General features: G+C 36.4%; 1 protein-coding gene across 9 annotated transcripts in view; it reads right to left on the reverse strand.

Annotated features, from left to right (window-relative positions):
* Positions 1–23704, reverse strand: part of ARID4B (AT-rich interaction domain 4B) — a 138782-nt gene that overhangs the window by 65018 nt on the left and 50060 nt on the right. For all 9 annotated transcript variants that reach the window (XM_061404864.1, XM_061404862.1, XM_061404868.1 and 6 more), the window contains exons 3-7: positions 18500–18610; positions 15911–15976; positions 9541–9631; positions 8003–8082; positions 2729–2820 (exon numbers count right to left, since the gene is read on the reverse strand). In XM_061404864.1, the coding sequence (XP_061260848.1) occupies positions 2729–2820; positions 8003–8082; positions 9541–9631; positions 15911–15976; positions 18500–18610 (440 nt within the window). The remainder of the gene's footprint in view (positions 1–2728; positions 2821–8002; positions 8083–9540; positions 9632–15910; positions 15977–18499; positions 18611–23704) is intronic.

The following is a 23704-nucleotide window of genomic DNA, read 5'->3' on the forward strand; positions in this document are numbered from 1 at the left end:
ACTTCACTTTCTTTCTTTCAAACTAAACTCTTAAGAGTCAGAGAATACTATTACCTCAATTTTACAGATGAGAAAATTAAGGTATGAAAAGACTGAGCATGCTGCCCAAAGTCACACAGCAAGGAAGTGGCAAAAGCAGGATTCAAACCCATGCTATTGTGCTTCACTGTTCACACTTAAGATCTCTGTTTTTTTTGGGCCACATCTCAAGACATGCTGGATCTCAGTTCCCTGACCAGGCATTGAACCCTTGCCCCCTTCAATGGAAGTACGGAGTCCTAACCACTGGACCACCAGGAAAGTTTCCACTGTTCACACTCTCAGCTCAGCCACACCTCTACTCTTAAGAGCTAGAAAAGTGGAAAATATTTGCTAATAAAGTAATCTTACATTAAATACACCCACACCTCACTATTTCAACATCATCAACCACAGTTAATGAAGAGTTGCCTATAAAGTTATGGGAAGACTATAATGATCAATGATAGGTAAAATTTTAATTCACAATTGAAATTATTAATTTTCAAATGGATATCAAAATATTTAACTTGTAAATGCTTCAGTGAATATGTTATGGCAAATAATAGCCCTCTGAAAACCTGAAAACAGTATCAGATCACAATAACATTTATTAATCACAACAGGACTCTTCTAAACTGATAATGTCATTGTACATTTTTTACTTATTTTTCTTTCTGGCTAGAATACTCAAATTTTAAATGTTACACAAAGAAGAGTAAATAATAATCACAACCTCGGTATCCTAAAAATAATCAAGTCACCAGCAAGCTACATCACAAGTGAGAGAAATTGTCACCTATTAATTGAGAAAACATTTTCTAAAAGATTCAAAGAATTAAGGAAGAAAAAGAAACGCATGGTCCAAATCATTAGCAGCAAAATAATCAATATTAAATATTTTTTCAATGCAAGGATTTGTCTTTTCATTTCCCCCTTCAAATGAGTCCTTATTCATTTCCTGTTAAAATTTATTTGGAAAATTAACTGTGATACTCTAAACAAGAAAGAGTCTGAATGGGAAAAGGACTATGCCACATGGGAGAGTTCAAGTCCTGGTCCTTTCCTTCCTGTGTTTCTTGGATTAGTTACTGTCTTGGAGGCCAATTTCCCCAATTTTTAATAGGGATAAACATAATACCTACCCTTATGAGTTTGCTGTCAGGCTGAAACTAAGCTATATGAGAGAGCATGTTTACCTAATTTTTATTGCCAAAGCTTAGCCACTATTAGATTTAATACCTGACTCTATATTTTGAATGAAAGCATTCACTTCCATTTAAAAGTTTCAATAATTCAACTCAATATTTTTCATACCTACTCTGGTAATACTTAGCTCAGGCACATTAATATTTTAAAAATTTTATCCAAGTAAAATATTCAGAACTTTTTAAACAATTTAACCTCCAATAGAATAAATTAAAAACTACTTTTTCCTGCTGCATCCTTTCCCATTTTCTTCTGCAGAGACAACTGCTTTTAATTTTAACTCTTTCAGCTCTGACAGTTAAAACCTCATCGCTAAGTAATATTCTTATACCACTATATTTATATATTTAAGATGCTATTCTATCAATTTTCCATTGTTATAAGGACTTGACTTTTATATTTAAGTAACTTCTCTACCCTCCATCCTACCAATGCAGTGTTTCTTTCTAATATAATTTTTGAGAGGAGTAACTAAATGCCTTTGCTATTTTTTCCCATCTGTTACCATTGTTATCTTTAATTTCCCCCTAATGTTCCATCATACGTGATAACAAGTCCTCCCTTTAATAGCAATTTTCCTTTCTCCACTCTCCAGTCTACTGACCACTAGCACCTAGTGTTATTACTGAGAAGTCTGATGCCTGCCATTCTGCTTCTCAGTCCTTAGCAATAAACTATTTTTTCTTTCTAGAACTGTTAGAAGATTGTTTATCTCTGATGACCTGAAGTTTCATGACTCCTTGATCCTGTGATCCCTTTTAATTTAAAGCCTTTAAGAGCCTAAGCATATTTCATCGAAAGTAATTTGTTAAATATATATAGTATGTGTCACAACAGTAAGAAGACATAAAAACAAGTAAGATAGTTCGGTTGTCAGGAGGATTTAAATTATTAGGAAGCAAAAGCAAACATGACAATGATAATAACAGGTGAAATATTGTCTATGACATTAGATAAATGCAAAGAATTTAGAGGATTCAGTGGAGAAGAAAACATGTCTGTCAACCCACGGATCGAACCCAGGCCTCCCGCATTGTAGGCCGATTCTTACCAGCTGAGCCACCAGCGAAGCCCAAGGAAAGAGAGGGGAGGCACAAAATGGTTCACAGAAAGGTTGGGCATTTATGGCTGAGAAATGAAGAATGAGTGAGCCAGTGGCATGGAAGGGTGGGATTTAAGACAGGAAAAAACAGCATGAATAAAAAACACAGTACCAGGAAAACAGAGGGTGTATTACTCAGGATACTCAGGAAATATTGACTAAATCCATTTTGACACTGGCATAAGATACACGTAAGGAGAACTGGGAGGCAGATAAATAATATAGCTGTTAAGGCTGGCTGAGCATGGAGATCCTCAAGCACCCATGCCAAGGAGAGTCTGAAGTTACTTGTAGATTCAGTTAGCACTTAAATTTACAATTTAAAATTAACAACTATAAAACAACACTAGAAGGAGAAATGAATTCAGGTTCAACTAACAGTTATGAAAATGGACTTACATATGATTAGATCTTCTTCCTCTATTTGTTTTCTTTCCTATGACGGGAGTGCCAAAATGTTCAGGGTTGGTGAGTGGGAGCTGGTCTAATGTCTGTGGGTAGGAACATAAACCCATCAAAAGTTATTAAGTTGCAAGTTCTCTTTTTCCTGTTTAAATCAAATCAATTTAAGAATATCCTTAGATTTTTAGATTTAAAACTTCCCAAGGGAGACAAAAATACAACTTTCCTCAAGATTAAAAACTTTCACTTCAAAGAATTATTAGAAGATGAATGAGCTCATAACTGGAAAAAAGTGAAAAGAAATTTAGTGTTCTTTCTAGATAATTTCATTATCTACTTGAGGGTTGACAGACTTCTAAGAGTGATTAAAATATAAAACAAAACAAATACAGCTCAGTGGAAACACCGATTTGAGAGATGAGAAATCTATGTGTAAGTACCTAATCCCTAGATTGAGGCCAACTGTATCTCAAAATTTTCTTTGCATATAGGGAATCATAATCTAAAAAACAGAATTCTTAGTAAGTAATGGAAACTAAATTATCAGAATAACCATCAACTGCCTGAAAAAGGGGCTTCAGATAGGCAACATTATGACTCTGCAAACATTTTCTGTAATAACCCCCCCAACCTACACCCCAATCCCCCTGCACTTAGCAAGATCCTATTTCCCCAATCAGGGATCAAACCCAGGCCCTGGCAGTGAAAGCACCAAGTCCTAATCACTGGCCCGCCAGGGAATTCCCTGCAATAAATCCTACTTTTAAGGAATATGTAAAAATTAGTTTTCCTAAAGTTAGTACTTTTATTTTCGCAACATCCAATACGTGCTATGAAGACAATAATCAGTAAGTGAACACTTCCTTCTTGTTATCAACTGGCAATTCATGTCTCTTACCCTGCTCAAAAAAAAAAAACAACTGATTTCCAGGGAAGGAACTGGTTGTTGGTTAAAAGCATAGTGAAAAAAGGGGATTTTGAAATTCCTTCGTTTCCCCGTATCAGAGACTTCTTGGATTGTTTTGTGGCATTAATTCCTTAAAAGGTTTATATATCTAAAAAGTTAAAGTATCAATCTGAAGGTGCTATCCCAACTGACTTAATTCTCTGAATATCATTTTGATAATAATCAAACTTTTTCAGCATTTTAAAGATTTTCCACTTACTGTTCCTTTTATACCTCCAATAGAATCTTTGCTATTTCAGATACTTTTATGAACACAAGGGGAACAAAAAATCCCAGGAAAACTGTCACAGTGGAAATGAGGGCAAGGAACTAGTTATGATAAAAACGTCTCAAAGTTACAAACAAGAATGTTATATGAAAGGGTGTCCATTATCTTAAAGATCAGATATTTAAACTAATGCCAATATTTATAAGAAAAATTTTAACTTTTATTCTTAAAACTGAGATAATTTTGTTGAAACAGTGAACTAAAACATGAAAGGAGGAGGCATATTAATTTATTTTACATAATTTATTAGAATATGTAAATATGTTTAAGGTACACACACACACACACAAACACATGTGATAGTTGCTCTGTTGTATCCGACTCTTTGTGACCCTGTGGACTATAGCCCGCCAGGCTCCTCTGTCCATGGAATTCTCCAAGCAATAATACTGGAGTGGGTTGCCATTTCCTTCTCCAGGGACACACACACACACACACACACACACACACACACACACACGTCCAACAATGAAGAATCCAGTATAGAAAAAAGGCACTAGCCACAAAGCATTAAATAAAAACTGATTCCTTGAAATGATAGACAAAAATCATAACTTTTATATGGCTAAAAATATAAATCTTTCAAATGTAGCTTGGAATTCAGGCATTTAAAAAAATATCTGAAGGCAAAAGCTTGCCCAAATACAATAATATGCCAGACAAAATCTTTTCAGAAGTAACCTGTCATTAACTCCTAATTATGCTTCCCAAGTGTGAAAATTTCAAAGCACTCTATTTGGTAAATAGGGAAAATAAATTATTTTGGCTCAATTTCTCCTAAGCTAACAAAAAAATTAAATGCCCCTCCCCTAAGATTAAGGCCACTCTCTTAAAAGTAGAGAAAGATCCCCTGGAGCAGGGAAAGGCTACCCACTCCAGTCTTCTGGCCCGAAGAATTTTACAAACTGTATAGTCCATGGGGTTGCAAAGAGTTGGAAACCACTGAGCAACTTTAACTATCAGCTTTCTATTTTATTTCTATTATCAGTATCGGCTAGTTATTTCACTTGGTTTAAGAAAGAAAATATCCAGAATTTCAGAAAAGTTATCTAGGAATCACATACAGGAATTCCCAAATAAACCACAATCTCTCCCTAGTATTTAAAAAAGAATTAGAACAATGAGAAGCAATTGTCTTATTGCTAAAAGCAGCCCTGTGTCCCTGGCCTCAATCCTGGAAAGCAGAAGCACTTTTATTTCACTTCACAGAAAAGAGTGAAGGATGGTCAGAATTAAGAGGGCTTGCCTGGTAGCTCAGTAGTAAAGAATCTGCCTGCCTGTGTAGGAGACGTGGGTTCGATTCCGTAGAACTGTGTAGGAACTGGGGAGAAGGAAATGGCTACCCACTCCAGTATTCTTGCCTAGAAAATTCCATAGACAGAGGAGCCTGGCAGGCTACAGTCCATGGGGTAGCAAAAGAGTTAGACATGACTTCAGTTCAGACATTCAGTCGTGTCTGACTCTTTGCAACCCCATGGACTTCAGCACACCAGGCTTCCCTGTTCATCACCAACTCCCCGAGCTTGCCCAAGCTCATGTCCATTGAGCTGGTGATGCCATCCAACCATCTCATCCTCTGTAGTCCCCTTCTTCTCCTGCCTTCAGACATGTCTTAGCAACTCAACAACTACAACAAATACTTGTAAAGCACAACCAGAGACTCCTGGCTATATTAAAGGCTGAAGAAAATTCCACAGGCCTAGGGGAAACATGCTGACAGCCCTGTTATCTAAAATGGGCTGCAAGAAATGTGGAGCTAGGATTTCATCTAAACTTTCTTCAGCATTTTCTTTTTTTTTTTAATTTTATTTTATTTTTAAACTTTACATAATTGTATTAGTTTTGCCAAATATCAAAATGAATCCGCCGCAGGTATACATGTGCATTTTCAATTGCATGTAGTAACTGCACAAAGAGAATGCCAGCTGATAAAACTACTTTGGAATATTATTCAAATTACCACTCTAACAGATGCCAAGGATAAATTCCATGTCTATCTAGCTTATCCATGTACCTAGCATAGCACCTGCATATGGCAATAGGTAAGGAATAATACACCAATATTCTAATATCCTCTAGCAAAACATCAAATTTAACACGTAGAGATACACAGAGTAAAATTGATCTCTCCTGAAATTAAGGTGGATACACTGAGCTACTAGATATCACTGCTTTGGCCTTCATACCACAACTGTCTTATAAACTATCCCAATTTAAAATTCTCCTGGCAAAGACAAAATTAGTTCCTTAAGATACTTCACTGGAATAAGTAAATAAGACATATACATATCTTCACTTAGATGAAAAATCAAGTTTTGAAGTTCTCACACTCATTAACCCACCATAATTATCACATATTCTAAGGAAAATGAAATTATTTCTAAGAACTCCATAAACTCAGAATTCTGTTAATGTCATCAGTGAAAGAAGCCAAATTTACTGTACTTGTCCCAAAGTTATATGTATTTGCTATCTTTAAACCTTAACAATTAATTCACCAAATGGTTACTGAAGGCTTTTGTGTAGAAAACACTACTAGGAAAAGGAGAGTTCATCAAGATGACAAAAATTTGGCTATTCCACCAAAACAGCTTACCATTTTAAAGAGAAAATGATAAAAGTAACAAAGAAAGACCATAAAAAAAAATAAGAGAAGTGGAAAAGGATCAAAGGATACTGAGATCAAATTTGGTTAGAGAGCTCATGAAAGACATCATGAAGGAGGAAGCATTTCTCATGGTCTTGAGAGGAATGGGGCTCAGAAGAAACAAAGAAAAGGAAGTATGAACCATAATCTGAAAGTCTTACAAATGAGAAGTACAGGGAAATAATAAAGCATGAGACTGAAAAGATAGGCCAGAATTATTACAGAGAATCTGTCCCAAATTTGGAATTGAAATGGGAAGTCAATCATTTAAGGGAAAGGAAAAATAACAACAACAAAAAATAAAGTCTAATAATTTAACAGAAATATTAAAATTCCCCACAATAACATCATTCTAAATAGTTATTAGAAAAAAGAAATCTTGGTTTGGTCACACTGTATATTAACTAATATTTATAGTGTTATAGAATATAACACTATTTGTAACAATGTGCCCATTAAAAAATTTTTGAATTGCAAGTTATTGATTTTCAAAACTGTGTGTGTGAAGCCTGCACACTTATTAAAACATATTTTGATTTTAGAGCATGATTTTGGTACTAGGAAGTGCTGGTTTGAGAAAGGGTTCTGACCATCAATTTTATCAACTATAAGCTAAAAATAAGAACTGCATCTCTCTCATAATGCTGTAAATGTGAGGATGTATGTAAAGCACTAAGCAAAGTCCCTGGCAGATATGAGCACTTCAGTTATTCATCCAACTAACGTTTATTCAGCTTCTGCTCTGTGCCAGGCACTGTTGCAGGAACTGGGAACACAGTGGTGAAGAAGACACACGAAATCCCTGCCACTGAGACACACGGCGGTGAGGAAGGCAGACAATACAGAAGCGCGTAAACACAGTGCTGAGAAAGACTGTGCTATAAAGAAAGTAAAGTAACCCAGAAAGCTTATGAGGAATGGAGGCGTCCACTTTAGAAAGGCAGGCAGGCAAGCCTTCTCCAAAGAGAGGCTGTAATAAATGCAGCTGCTGGCAGCAGCAGTAGTTAGGAGGTGTTTGCAGCACTTAGAGTAGTTAGGAGGTCCCTTTAATAGTGATGATGGGGTTCAAGTAGGTTACAAACGAGGAGTCTCTATTCTATAATTATTTATAAATTAAAGGACTCTATACGAAAGTTGCCTAAAGATAATGAACAATTTCACTGTATTTTCTTCATGGACAAATGCTAATTGCTAAAATACATTTAAAAAAAAAGAGCATATAGAACCTGATAACTCAAACACAAGGCCTTAAAGTTTTCTCAGACTACATGCTAATACTTTTATATATTAATGAATTTTCCTGAATAACAAGTTGCTTGAGTAAGAAAGCAAAATTTTGCCACCCCCAATACAAAATACGACATGTTTGTTGATTAAGTGATTACTTACTTCACTCTCAGCAAAATGCCTCTCTCCTTTCAGGCACAGTGAGGACCGTCTCAACGTTTTCTCATCACCATCATCAAAAACTGCGAGAGAGGTAGAAAAGGAAACTACTGAAGGGATGTTCAAAGATTAACAAAATGACGTAAGTTATATTTAATTTTATCAGTGTAAAGAGAGCTACTGCTTTAAAAGATTAGATGTGACATTAAGTATCCATTTTAAGTATCCATTTTAAGTTTTCTAACAAACAACTTCAAATGCAGAGTATCTTATCCAATTTCTAGGGAAAAAAATAATATAATGAAAACATCTTCCCTGGTACAGAAAACACCAAATGAAAAGTTAGCATTTCAGAAAGAAAACTGTTAAATGCTGATTAACCCTTCTCAACAGTGTAGAGAAAAAGCAAGCTTTTCTACTGGTAAATGCTAACAAATTTAAGAAACAAAAAACAAGAGTATAAATTTATATATTCAGACTGCCCCTATAAATTACTCTAATTTCAATCTCAGCACTACTAACATTTTGGGCCAGATGAAGCAGGAAAGCCTTCTTAAACAAGATTCAAACTAAAATTACAAAGGAAAAGGCAACCACAGGAAAACTGACTATCATATGTAAACTGACAGCAGAGATAAGAGTAAAGCAATAGAAGAATACTTGCAACTGAAGAGGAAAAGGTTTAACAATCCCTTTGTATATTTAAATATATAAACTCATTTCCTAAAAATAAGATGATAACCTTTCCAAGAGGAAAAGATGGGACTGGGAAGACACTATACACTGGCAATTCAAAAGAGAGAAAATACAACAGAAATAATGTTCCTTTCAATAAATATATGAAAATATGTCCAATCTCACTACTAATCATGGGAGAAGCAAATTAAAACAAAATTGAGATACTATTGTGCGTCCAGATGGGCACAAACTTAAAAATACTAGTAACGTCAAATTTGACAAGGGTTGCGAAAACAAGTACATTCATACACTACTGTTTATGGGAGTGTAAATTAATAGTCTTTTAGGAAAGTGGTTTTCATAAACTACTAAAGTTTTAAAAGGACATTTCCCTTCAATCTATGCCTAGTTCTCAATGCACACACTAGGGAAATACTACAATAATGTCCATGTACAAAAGACATTCAATCCATAATATAGTAATTTACTATATAACACCAAGAAAACTGGCAACATCATCAGCATGAATATTAGTTTAAAAAATTTATCTGTTGCATGACAACATGAATTTACTGAATGCTACTGAAATGCACACTCAAAAATGGTTAAGATGAAAAAAAAATACTCTAAAATACACTTTGAAGTGAAAAGCTAGAAATCCACTGTATAATATATACACTAAGTTCAAATTATACATTATGTACATATTGATGAAATAAAGTTTTTAAAGATCTGGAAAGATAAAAACTATTAATAATAGTAATAACTATGGCAACTAAGAGAGGAAGTAAATCAAGAAAAAACTCTGCCTTATTTGTATTATCATTGAAAATACATTTTAAGAAGAATATGTATTCCCTTACCTACAGTGTACCAACTAGCATCTGTTAACTTATTGATTACAGCTTCCTGATATGCACCATCAAGATTCTTCACTTCCACAATAGCCCCAACCTAAAGTATTAAAAAAAAAAAAAAAAAAGTTAGAAAAACTTAAGAGAAATGAATAAACTAAAAACTGGCTTTTTTTTTGACAAATTGATTTTGTGATGGTGAAGAATAAAGTAACTACTGATTTGTCTTAAAGTGCCAGCAATTTTACTCACGATTGTTTCTGTATCATCAGTGAAAATATCAACATAATGAAAAAAGCAAGTAATATCTAAGTATTATTATGAAAATATATAGTTTTGTCCTTACAACCTCTCTGAGGGAACTCTCATGGGTCTGGGGATCCCTATCTGTGAAACTGCGTATCTTCACCTCATATTACAACTCTTCTTTAAAGGATGCTGGGGAGAAATTAACAAATAATTCTGAGGTTCTCCTTAAGTTACAGTGTACCAATAATGAAAATCATTCGAAATATTTTCACGTGATCAAGAAAATGCTGATAATTTATATGGTTTATAAATGTATATGGGTCTTTATAAGTATATGTGTGTGTGTGTGTACACACATCATACCAAAACACTTCTACACAGCAAAAGAAATTGTCAACAATTTGAAAAGGCAACCTACAAAAAGGGAGAAAATACATTTGCAAATCACATATCTGATAAAGGGTTAAAAACCAAAATATATAAAGAATTCATACAATGCAACAGAAAAAGAGAAGAAGAATCAAACAATCCAACTGAAAAATCAGCAAAGGTTCTCATTCCATACACAAAAATAAACTCAAAATGGATTAAAGACTTGCATGTAAAACTGGAAACCATAAAACTGCTAGAAGAAAACATAAGCAGAGCACTCTTGGACATAAATCGTAGCAGTATGTTTTTTTGGATCTATCTTCTAAGGCAAAGGAAGCAAAAGCAAACATTAATAAATGGGACCTAATTAAACTTAAAAGCTTTTGCACAGTAAAGGAAATCATTGACAAAACAAAAATAGAATCTACTGAATGGGAGAAAATATTTGCAAATGATGCAAATGACAAGGAGCTAAAATCTAAAATACATCAACAGCTCACAAAATTAATATCCAGAAAAGCAAAAAGCTCCATTTAAAAAATGAGAAGGCCTGAATAGACACTTTTCCAAAGACGACATACAGACAGCAAACAGGTACATGGAAATATGCTCAGTATCACTAATCAACAGAGAAATGAAAATTAAACCCACAATTAGGTATCTCCTGACACCTACTGAGAATGGCTTATCATCAAAAGACAAGAACCCAAAGTGCTGCCCAGGATGTGGAGAAGGAAACCTTTGTGCACTACTGGCAGGAACGTAAACTGGTGCAGCACTATGGAAAGCAGAAGAAAGGGTCTTCAAAAAAATTACACAGACAACTGTCACATGATCCAGTAATTTCACTTGTGGATATTTATCTGAAGGAAATGAAAACACTAATTTGAAAGGATATACGCACCCCCCAAGTTCACTGAAGCATTATTTACAATAGCAAAGATATGAAAAGAAGCTAAGTATCCACCAATGGATGATAAAGATATGTGTGTGCACACACACATGCTCACATAAATCAGCCATTAAAAAGAATGAAATCTTGTCATCTGCAACAACATGGGCAGACATTGAGGGCATTATGCCACGTGAAATTAGTCATATAGAAAAAGACAATTACCATATGATATCACTTATACATGAAGTCTAAAAAACAAAACAAACAAAAAGCCAACTTTATAAGATAAAGAGAATAAGATCGAAAATAGAGGCTAAGTCTTAAAAGTCCTCACACCAAGAAAAAAATTTTTTTACAACCGTGTGTGCTAAGTTGCTTCATACAGTACCATCCAACTCTTTGTGACCCTATGGACTGTAGCCCTCCAGGCTTCTCTGTCTATGGAATTCTCCAGGCAACAATACTGGAGTGGGTTGCTATGCCCTCCTCCAGGGGATCTTCTCCACCCAGGGATCAAACCCGAGACTCCTACGTCTCCGGCACTGGCAGATGGATTCTTTACCACTAGCACCACCTGGGAAGCCCCTTTACAACCACGTATGGTGACAAATGTTAACACAGCGATCCACAAATATTGAACCATTATGCTGTATACTGAAACTAGTAATAATATTAGTTTCATCTCAGTTAAAAGAAAATGTATATGATCTTTACAGTGATAACAAAACTAAACTTGTTTAGAGAAGAGAGTGTCAGCCCCACACAATGCCCAAAAAAGGGAAGGAAACTCTTCTCTCTCTCTCTTCTAGTTCCCAAACCAGAGATGAAGCACAGGCTCGTGCAATACAAGTGCACAGTCCCAACCACTGGACCACCAGAGACTACTGTCAATAAATACATGGTGCATTTTTTAAAATATAATCCTCAAATGTTCCAGTATTATTTTCATGTCAATTCACTGAAAATATACTGAAATCAAATAACCACAAATAAATAGGAAGTTTATTTTCTCTAGGACAAACATTTATCCAAATACTAATACTCTATCAGCTGATAGAAAGCTACAAAGTATATTAGGAAACAACTGAAAATCTACATACAAAAAAAATCCATAAGCAAGAGAAATATTTCAACAATTTTGAGACTGTAATTTAATACACTTGTCTATGTCAAAATCAAAATGATCCCAAGCCTAATCAAAAACAAAGAAAATTTTAGTAAGACAAAACAAACAAGCAAAATAAACCAACTATGCCATAATCAAACAGGCTTAACCAAAAACAGAGATGTCTTGAGGATTCAAATTGTCTTTCCAATCCCTGCAACGCTGAGCATTTTTTGTAACTGGTACCAGCTAGCATGTGCCAGGTAAATAAGGTAGTCAGGTAGTGAAGAGCTAGCTGGTGTGCTCATAAGGCAAACACACAAATAAGGCATAGAGATGCGTGTGTTCTGATCATCCAGGGGGCACAATGCTTCAAAACTACAGGCTATGAGTCCATGAGAATTTTTATTTTTGCCATCTCATTACTGGCTATAAGACCTTGGGCCAGATTACTTTACCTCCCATCTCCCTCCAACTTCCTCATCTCTAAAGAGTTGTTATGAGGATTATATAAAATAATATGTGCAGAGGAATTAGCACAGTACCAACACATACTAAATGCTAAATAAATGGCAGTTAACATCAAATTGCATGTGTGTGTGTTAGTCACTCAGTTATGTCTGAATCTTTGTGACCCGATGGACTACAGCCCACCAGGCTCCTCTGTCCATGGAATTCTCCAGTCAAGAATACTGGCGTGGGTTGCAATTTCCTTCTGCAGGGGATGTTGCTAACCCAGGGATCAAACTGAGTCTTCGGACTGCATAGAGATTCTTTACCATCTAAGCCACCAGGGAAGCCCAACATCAAATTATACATGTGCATGTTTCTGTCTTTTATCCCTACAAGTGATACACATGTGCATATTAACATTAAAGAGGACACCTATAAAAAAGAAAAAGTGGAAAATGATTTTCACAAGGCAATATTAAAAACTTACAAGTTTTACTCTTCTATGTGCAGATGTGCTCAGTCATGTCTGACTTTGTGACCCCATGGACTGCAATTCACCAGGCTCCTCTGTCCATGGAATTTTCCAGGCAAGAATACTGGAGTGGGTTGCCATCCCTACTCCAGGGGATCTATCTTCCCAACGTATGGATCAAACCCACATCTCTTGCATTGGCAGGCGGATTCTTTACCACTAGTGCTATTAGTCTTCCACAGTGCCTACTATATATGCAAGGTACTAATGCCCTGGGGATTCAATTAAAAGTTTTCAAAACCACCACCAACAAAAATTGGCAGATAGAGACATCTATCAAGTTCTCTGAAAAGTACTGTTTGATTAGGAAAGGAATTTTCTTGCATCTAAAAATGTTTCTTCAATTATGTTAGTGTTTCTTAAAATCTGCCCAGCTAGGCCAATGTCCGTTTCAGACATTCACAAGGGCCGAACAGGACATAGTGGCTACCCACATATTTCCTTTAAGCCTGCTCACTAGTGCAAAGTAAAGTAGCACTTAATTCATAACTGGCCAATGAAGAAAAAATAATGCAAAGAAATTAAACTCTCTATGTGTATGCATGAACAGTTTATCACTTTTAACCGCCTGCTGCTGCTGCTGCTGCTGCTAAGTCGCTTCAGTCGTGTCCGACTCTGTGCGACCCCATAGACGGCAGCCCACCAGGCTCCCCCGTCCCTGGGATTCTCCAGGCAAGAACACTGGAGTGGGTTGCCATTTCCTTCTGCAGTGCATGAAAGTGAAAAGTGAAAGTGAAGTCACTCAGTCGTGTCCGACTCTTCTCGACCCCATGGACTGCAGCCCACCAGGCTCCTCCGTCCATGGGATTTTCCAGGCAAGAGTACTGGAGTGGGGTGCCATTGCCTTCTCCGTATAACTGTCTAATGACCCTTAAAAAATTTCATAGGCCAGCAGTTGCTTCAAAGAATTGAAAGCTCTGAAGATTTATTATGTTTTGTTTTCTCACTTTTCACATCATCATGGAACTCGTATCACTCGATCCCTAGTTTACCACTTAATATTTCTGGAAATTCCACCCTTTTAGTAAGTGAAACATGGTGAGACTAAAACAGATGAGTGAATAAAAAGCAATCAATCTTTCCTTGATGTTCATTTCACTTGTGAACACAAGTTTTACTGTCATATAGGTTTTATGGCACATTAATTCTATTTTTTCCTATTTAGAGAGAATTACACATTTAGAAAGCATCACTATGAACAAAGCTAGTGGAGGTGACGGAATTCCAGTTGAGCTATTTCAAATCCTAAAAGATGATGCTGTGAAAGTGCTGCACTCAATATGCCAGCAAATTTGGAAAACTCAGCAGTGGCCACAGGACTGGAAAAGGTCAGTTTTCATTCCAGTCCCAAAGAAAGGCAATGCCAAAGAATGCTCAAACTACCACACAATTGCACTCATCTCACACGCTAGTAAAGTAATGCTCAAAATTCTCCAAGCCAGGCTTCAGCAGTACGTGAATCGTGAACTTCCAGATGTTCAAGCCGGTTTTAGAAAAGGCAGAGGAACCAGAGGTCAAATTGCCAACATTTGCTGGATCACGGAAAAAGCAAGAGAGTTCCAGAAAAATATCTATTTCTGCTTTATTGACTATGCCAAAGCCTTTGACTGTGTGGATCACAATAAACTGTGGACAATTCTGAAAGAGATGGGAATACCAGACCACCTGACCTGCCTCTTGAGAAATTTCTATGCAGGTCAGGAAGCAACAGTTAGAACTGGACATGGAACAACAGACTGGTTCCAAATAGGAAAAGGAGTATGTCAAGGCTGTATATTGTCACCCTGCTTATTTAACTTATATGCAGAGTACATCATGAGAAATGCTGGGCTGGAAGAAGCACAAGCTGGAATCAAGATTGCCGGGAGAAATATCAATAACCTCAGATATGCAGATGACACCACCTAAGTTATGGCAGAAAGTGAAGAGGAACTAAAAAGCCTCTTGATGAAAGTGAAAGAGAAGAGTGAAAAAGTTGGCTTAAAGCTCAACATTCAGAAAACGAAAATTATGGCATCTGGTCCCATCACTTCATGGCAAATAGATGGGGAAACAGTGTCAGACTTTATTTTTTGGGGCTCCAAGATTACTGCAGATGGTGATTGCAGCCATCAAATTAGAAGACGCTTACTCCTTGGAAGGAAAGTTAGGACCAATCTAGACAGCATATTGATAAGCAGAGATATTACTTTGCCAACAAAGGTCCATCTAGTCAAGGCTATGGTTTCTCCTGTGGTCGTGTATGGATGTGAGAGTTGGACTGTGAAGAAAGCTGAGCGCTGAAGAATTGATGCTTTTGAACTGTGGTGTTGGAGAAGACTCTTGAGAGTTCTTGAACTGCAAGGAGATCCAACCAGTCCATCCTAAAGGAGATCAGACCTGGGTGTTCATTGGAAGGACTGATGCTGAAGCTGAAACTCCAATACTTTGGCCACCTCATGAGAAGAGTTGACTCATTGGAAAAGACTCTGATGCTGGGAGGGATTGGGGGCAGGAGGAGAAGGGGACGACAGAGGATGAGATGGCTGGATGGTATCACCAACTCGATGGACACGAGTCTGAGTGAATTCCGGGAGTTGGTGATAGACAGGGAGGCCTGGCGTGCTGCGATTCATGGGGTCACAAAAAGTCGGACACGACTGAGCAACTGAACTGAACTGAACATATTTATCAACTGAAATGCAAAGTAACCAATGAATTTTTTAAAAGATCAAGATCATTACTTCTAGTGCTTCAGTAGGAAACAGTTATTATGAATAAATAAATGAGTTACCTTTAGTGGGCCCTTTATATGGTCATCTTGAACTTCCACTGTTGAAGAATCATGTCTAAATGTTACCTAGAGATTATAAATTTAATTAGCCACCAAAAAAGAAAAAAAAGCAGCATAAGCTCATTAATGCATGGTTTCTTTTTTTTTAATAAGTAATCTAAACAAATGGCTGCCTAGTTTGTACAAAATCTCAATCCCTAAGCAGAAACTGAAAAACTTACTATTTAATAGACAACACCCAGACTAATTTACTTGATGATTCACTTATTATAGTTTATTCAGTACTATTAATTATGAGTTTAATCATATAATTTGTTTTCCTAAAAAATGAGGAAAAAGGAGGTGGTGATCTTAGTTTATTATGTATTCTACCATTTTGTGAAGCCTTCAGTTAATAATAAGCAGTAGCAACACACATTTGCTGAGTGTCCAGCATCAAGCTCAAGCATTGAACCTATCATCTTCACAAAAACTTTATTAGGTAGGGTGGTTATTCCCATTTTGTTGCTAAGAAAACAGAGGAACACAAACTGTAAGCAACTGGTCCAAGATCACAGAACTAGTACATGGTAGAGCTGAGATTCAAACTCAGGCCATCCGGATCCAGAACTTTACTGTACTGTCAGTACAGACATCAGAGAATGGGACACTAGATGTTAAAATAAAAGGATCAAGTTTAAATATTTAATTAGTTGGTAAAAACAAAATAGCTTCCAATACTCAGTATAGAAAAGGTGGTTTCCCCTATATAAAACAAGAGCTTCCAAGGACTGAACCATTAACGTGGTCTTATCTGATGTGTGTGGTAATCAATTATGAAATAGGCTTACACACCAGCTACGAAAGGAGCTGTCCTGTACTCACAGCATCCCATACATCTCTCACACATGGCACTACTACACTTGATTTAAATTATGTGTTTACACATCTGTGTCATTCACTTAGACAGTAAACCACTTAAGAATTGAGGAAAGGTCTTTAGAATACTAGAGTTTCAATACCTGATACAATGCTTAGCATGTAATAAATGCTCAATAAATAAAAACTGATAGGGAAGAAGTGTATCAACAAATTGTTGAAAATGTATTAACTCTGAATCATAAACAAACTGATACAGAAATATACTACCATATCTGTTGAGAAAATCATTAGCTTTGAATTATAAACGGATTTTTAGAGCAGTCTAAAGAACTAAGAACAAATTTTAGACAGCCACTACTTATGAGACACGAGGCACTGGCTGGCACTCTGTGCTACCAGCACAAGTCACACAGACTGCTTTCTCCCTTTCACTGGTAGCAAGCAATGGCACAGCTGCTGTGTGTCGTTTTGCAGGATCATGCATTACACAGAGACACCCAGGTGAGATTACAAATCACGGCTCAATTCCAGTGAAGCATGCTTCCTGGAGTAACACATGGCTCTTGCCCAAAGGAACACCTTTTCTAACCAGCACAGGTTAGAAGGTGCTTATCTGGAGGCCAAGTTCTGCTGAGGAGACGTCCCACCTCTCTCCAAAGGGAGAGATTTCTGTCTAATTCACACCATGTGCTCTCAGGAGCTCTGTCTGAAAGAGTGAAAAAACTGATGAAAAAAAAAACAAACAACTTTCTCTTCATCTACAACATAGTAATGGCAAAAATGAGTGCTCAGAGAACACCAGCGTGTGAAGTCAGAACAGGAAAAGGCACTACAGGAGCTTAGGTACACCAAGCATGTGAAACCTGAAGGCAGGGAGGGAGACCAGATCAGCATCCTACAGGTTTACAGTTAGTTTAAAGGCCCTGTCACAAAGGTTCTTAACCAGCAGTGTGAATTAGCATCGCCCCGAAGCTTTTTTCAACATATCCCTGCATAAGGAAAGAACCAAGGCATACCAGCATGGAAGAAGCTCTGATAGCTCAAGTACAACACCTCTATGGCTGTTTTACTGGTGATGTTCAAAACAGTATTTTATGGGGTATCTGCTAACCTAGATTATAAATCTCTTGAAAAGAGACAAGGTTATTCTCATATCCCCATCCTCCTTCCCACCTGCACAGCTTGTACTCAATAAATAATTGGCAACATTTTTTCAAGAAAAGTAGAAGATAAGGAATCAACAACTAGATCCACCATCATCAGTTATAAACCACAGCTCAATTTCATGGTTAAAATGGTGAAGGGTCTTAAAATTGATGTACTATTCTAATTCCCATTCTGTCACTAATTTTCCAGGATGGCCCTGGACCATCCTGGAAATAAAAGGCCCTGGCCCTTTTATTGAGCCTCATTTTCCTTAGGATAAAATTAAGAAATTAAACTACATGACTTCTAAGGTCCTTTCCAGTTCTAAAAGGCTAACAATACAAACAATACCATGTCTGTAGTGAAATGGCATTCAAAATACCAATTATGATCACCTAATTTCATTCCAATTAGAACACTTAAGAATCACAAATAATGCTTTGTTTTCAGTTATTTTTACAATCTTTACTCTTAGAAACTAAACTCAACTTGCAGAAGAAAAAATTCTTAATACATTCACCAAATAAAAGTTCAGATATCAAATACTAAATATATAATTTATAAAATCTACATATACTGTACCTTGACTTTGACAAGTCTTTTTGCTGTCTTGATCTTGGCTTCACAAAAGGCTCCTCTGTATTTAGCACTCACATCAGTGCCCACTGTCAAATAGGGAGGTTCATCAAGCGCCTAAAAATGCAAAAACTTATTATTAGATTTAAACTTTTGAGTTCTTTCCCCCAATCAGACTTCAGATTGGCAGATCTAATCCTGTTACAGCTATAAAAGTTATAATACATGAATGTATTGTTAACAAGAACAATCTATAAAATACTCTAACTTAAAAATAAGTAAAATACATAAGGTCTATTTACATGTACCAAAATGTACGTCAAAGAAGATACAAAGGCATCTTTTTTCCTCTACATAAAACACACATGGTCCATGATATGAATTAGCTCAATCACAAGTATGTATCATTCTATCCACTCTTTTATTCAAATTTTCTTTACTAAATAACCACTGAAAGAAAAGGAACATCCTTAAAGCTCAAAGAAAATTTCTTTTCATATTTAGGCTATTATCTTGGCAGCCACCCAGATTCAGAACAGCTCCCTATCAAGATGACTCTAAGGTAGAACAGTATCAAAGGGGGTAGGGAAAAACTACATAGATTCAAACTATTGTTAAAAACCGTACAAAGAAATCCAATTTGAAAAATCTCAAGTAAAAATCAGCCAAAATGTCTCAACTGCTTTGACATGAATTCACTGTTTACTTCCCGTCTACAATAAATATTCTAAGCTTTTTCACTGTGATTTAATTTTTAATAGTCCTAATCTAGCTGTTTTTTTATAATCAGGTTCTTTTTCTGTTCAGGAGCTATAGTTGTAAGGGGTTCTACTTACATTAATCAATTCCACAGACAAAGAAAGATTATACAAGTAACTTCTCCCAAAATGTTTTATAAGAAAAACTAATATACCAAGATGCACCACCAGAAAAAAAAAAAAGAGTTGGGAGTCTGGGAAAATCAGTTTATTGAATCAATTCCCATTCTGTCTCACCATTTTCCAGTCTATGTGTCCAAAGAATCCTTTTTTAAAATTAACATCTATTAACATCCTGCAGAAATTCCACAGAATACAAAGTGGAAAAATACTAATATATAGCAATAACTAATGAGAACATCAATTTCATTTGGATCTTAAAATAAATTTACCTCTAATAGTTCTGGCTAATACACATAGATGAGATCTATCTCTAAAAAAATATTCTAATGGTATAACAAAAATTATCATAAAGACAAAAAATAATTTTAATAACTTTTTGAAAGATGGGGAGGTATCAGAAACCAAAAAAAGGGGTTACAACTAAACATATCAGGTCACCCTCCTTAATGGCCATTTGCCTCACGTATTTTTTTAAAAAAACACTTAAAACATATCAAGTATATGATTTCTTAAATCTACTTAAGAAAATGCTTATATTTCAATTTATGCTATAGCAGAAGTGTACTCTCATAGCAAGATAATCATTTCTGCATTGTTATTTTTAAAATATGCTGATACCATGAACTACAATTTGATAACTCTATACTAGTCTTTGCACCTAAATTTAATAAATACATTTCTACCTTAGGGCTGAGCCCTCTTAAAGTATCACTTTTCTTGGTCAAAATTTTGATTTAATTCCAGACAGGCTAATGGCTTTATTTTAGCAAGAATATGAACAGGAATTTGCAGCACTTCACTCAGAAATTGTCAAAAAGACATCAATTCAATTGATAAATTTTGTGTTATTGCTAAAGAAGCCCAGATAAAGGGGCTGCTTCATGCCCATAAGGCCCATTAACCTCCACAACTCACAACCTCTCCCATTAATACTTCCTATCTCATTAGCCAGCAAAATTTTATTTTCATAGATAAATAGTTTGGTTAAATAAAAATTAATGAGGAACCAAAAATCGTGAAATAGAGAAAAGAATCAGAGGTGATCTAAAAGTACTTGTTCGTGCCCAATCAGGAACAAATAAATATTTAAGAAATGATACACTTTTTAGATACTTTTATTATAGAGAATTCTAAACCAAAAAGGCAGGGGGGGGGGGGCGGAATAGAACAGTAATATTATATAGACTACTAGTATACATAAACTCATTTAAGTATTCTTTTCACTAATATTCATATCAAACACTGGTCACATTCCAACATTAGCAAACAATAACTATGCTTACTGAGCAGATTTATTCAACTTGAATTTGAGAAAGGTGATTTTTCCTCCAAATCAAAGCCCATCCCACATTGTAACCCATATGGAAATCCATGTAGATAGAAAAGAGTAATAATTAACTCAGATTTCATGAGGGCAAATTATTACTTTCAGGGAGTAATATTTTCCTTCTGTCACACTGCTGCTGCTGCTAAGTCACGTCAGTCGTGTCCGACTCTGCGACCCCATAGATGGCAGGCCACCAGGCTCCCTTGTCCCTGGGATTCTCTAGGCAAGAACACTGGAGTGGGTTGCCATTTCCTTCTCCAATGCAGGAAAGTGAAAAGGGAAAGTGAAGTCGCTCAGTCCTGTCTGACTCCTAGCGACCCCAAGGACTGTAGCCTACCAGGCTCCTCCATCCATGGGACTTTCCAGGCAAGAGTACCGGAGTGGGGTGCCATTGCCTTCTCCACTAGAACACAAGAAAAGGAATTAGCAAAGTACGTGAAGAAAATGTCTATTAGAAAAATACTTGCAAAGGAAAGTCGAAGTTTAAAAAAACTTGCAAGATACATTGTTAGAACAGTGCTATTTTCTCAACAGAGCATAAGAAAAGCAAAGATCTATGCCCTGATTTTAATTTGTCTCTCTCTCTTTTTTTTTGGTATCATTATAGGTAAGTTACTTTTTGTCTCTTAATTATTCAGATGAATAATCTGAATTCTGTATACATTTGTTTAACAAGCCTGCATTTTAACACAGGTTGGAGCTACACAGATAGAATGGGATACTGACACACATTAATTGTCTAGAAGTGAAACTATGCTAACCAGAACATGAATTTCTACAGAAAAACAAATAAAACTCACAACGTACATGGTCAGATTTGTGTATATAATTTTGTTGTTGTTTAGTCACTAAGTTGTGCCTGACTCTTTGTGAACCCACGGACTGTAGCCCACCAGGCTTTTCTCTCTTCATGGGATTTCCCAGGCAAGTATATGGAATGGGTTGCCATTTCCTTCTCCAGGGGATCTTTCCAACCCAAGAACTAAACTTGCAACTTCTCTGTTGGCAGGCAGGTTCTTTATCACTGAGCTACCAGGGAAGCCCGTATATAATTTTCAGTTCAGTTCAGTCACTCAGTTGTGTTCGACTTTTTGCGACCCCATGAATCACAGCACGCCAGGCCTCCCTATCCATCACCAGCTCCCGGAGTTCACTCAGACTCACGTCCATCAAGTCAGTGATGCCATCCAGCCATCTCATCCTCTGTCGTCCCCTTCTCCTCCTGCCCCCAATCCCTCCCAGCATCAGAGTCTTTTCCAATGAGTCAACTCTTCGCATGAGGTGGCCAAAGTATTGGAGTTTCAGCTTTAGCATCATTCCTTCCAAAGAAATCCCAGGGCTCATCTCCTTCAGAATGGACTGGTTGGATCTCCTTGCAGTCCAAGGGACTCTCAAGAGTCTTCTCCAACACCACAGTTCAAAAGCATCAATTCTTCAGCGCTCAGCTTTCTTCACAGTCCAACTCTCACATCCATACATGACCACTGGAAAAACCATAGCCTTGACTAGACAGACCTTTGTTGGCAAAGTAATGTCTCTGCTTTTGAATATGCTATCTAAGTTGGTCATAACTTTCCTTCCAAGGAGTAAGCGTCTTTTAATTTCATGGCTGCAGTCACCATCTGCAGTGATTTTGGAGCCCAGAAAAATAAAGTCTGACACTGTTTCCACTGTTTCCCCATCTACTTCCCATGAAGTGATGGGACCAGATGCCATGATCTTCGTTTTCTGAATGTTGAGCTTTAAGCCAACCTTTTCACTCTCCTCTTTCACATTCATCAAGAGGCTCTTTCCCCCTCCTTGTTTTTCTTTTTAAAATGGGAGAGGCAAAACCTCATTTTACATGACTGCTCATCATAAATTAGGGCAAAGAGAAAGTTAAACCACTTTTCTCACTTTTTCAACCAGTGTCATTACTCCTCAGAATATAGTATTTCTTTAGCATTAAATCTAATGAGAACACAGTACAGAGTAACTGGTAATATGTACATATCTTTAAACTGTTATACTTTTTATGCTTCTAGAAATGCAGGAATAATCAAAGATATATTTGATACAGTATGCTGCTGCTGCTAAGTCACTTCAGTCGTGTCCGACTCCGTGCGACCCCATAGACAGCAGCCCACCAGGCTCCTCTGTCTCTGGGATTCTCCAGGCAAGAATACTGGAGTGGGTTGCCATTGCCTTCTCTATGATACAGTATACACACAGAAAAACATACACATTAAAGGTAAAGACAACTACTAAAGAGGGATTAACCTATGAGCAAGGGACTGGAAAGGAGGGGTATGGAAATGAAAATACTTTATTCAAAGTATGTTTTCCTGTTTTGCTCTAAAAAAAAGTTTCTTTTTTGTTTTTTACATTTGGCATGTAGCTCTTTACTTTTTAAAATATAAACTAAGGAACATTTCACACATATTAAAAAAAGAAGACATAACTGTGTGATAACTCTCCCTTATACTCATAATCTGGGTCCCACAATTATCAATTATAATACTCAATTTAATACTCAAAATATTATAATCTGTGAGTCACTGAGAAGAGGGGTTATTTTGAACATTCTTAGTAATACTTGTCTATATTCTCCAGTGTGTTTGGAGTGACTCTATTAATGAGAACCAGTATAATATAGTAATTAAGAGCACAGGCTCTTGAATTAGAGGCTTACATTCAAATCTACCACTGAGCAGCCAGGTAACCTTGCCTCTAGACACAATAAATAGTGACTGTCTCACAGGGATGAAGCTTGAAACGCTACATTTAAAGTGCTTATTAGAACAGGACCCAGCATACAATACCAAATAAAGGCTGTTATTACTCAATATTCTGGAGGTACAATTGTGAGTTTAAAAAAATATTTAAGTCCTATACAAAAGAGATCCCACATAAATAAAACAGATTCCACTATAATTGTGTATATGGAGAAGGAATCTTTAAAATAGTATCCCCCTGTTCAATTCAGAAATAAAGCAATCATGTTGAAATCTAGTAGCAGGAGAG

Source organism: Bos javanicus, chromosome 28, assembly GCF_032452875.1.
Source record: "Bos javanicus breed banteng chromosome 28, ARS-OSU_banteng_1.0, whole genome shotgun sequence".
NCBI lineage: Eukaryota > Metazoa > Chordata > Mammalia > Artiodactyla > Bovidae > Bos > Bos javanicus.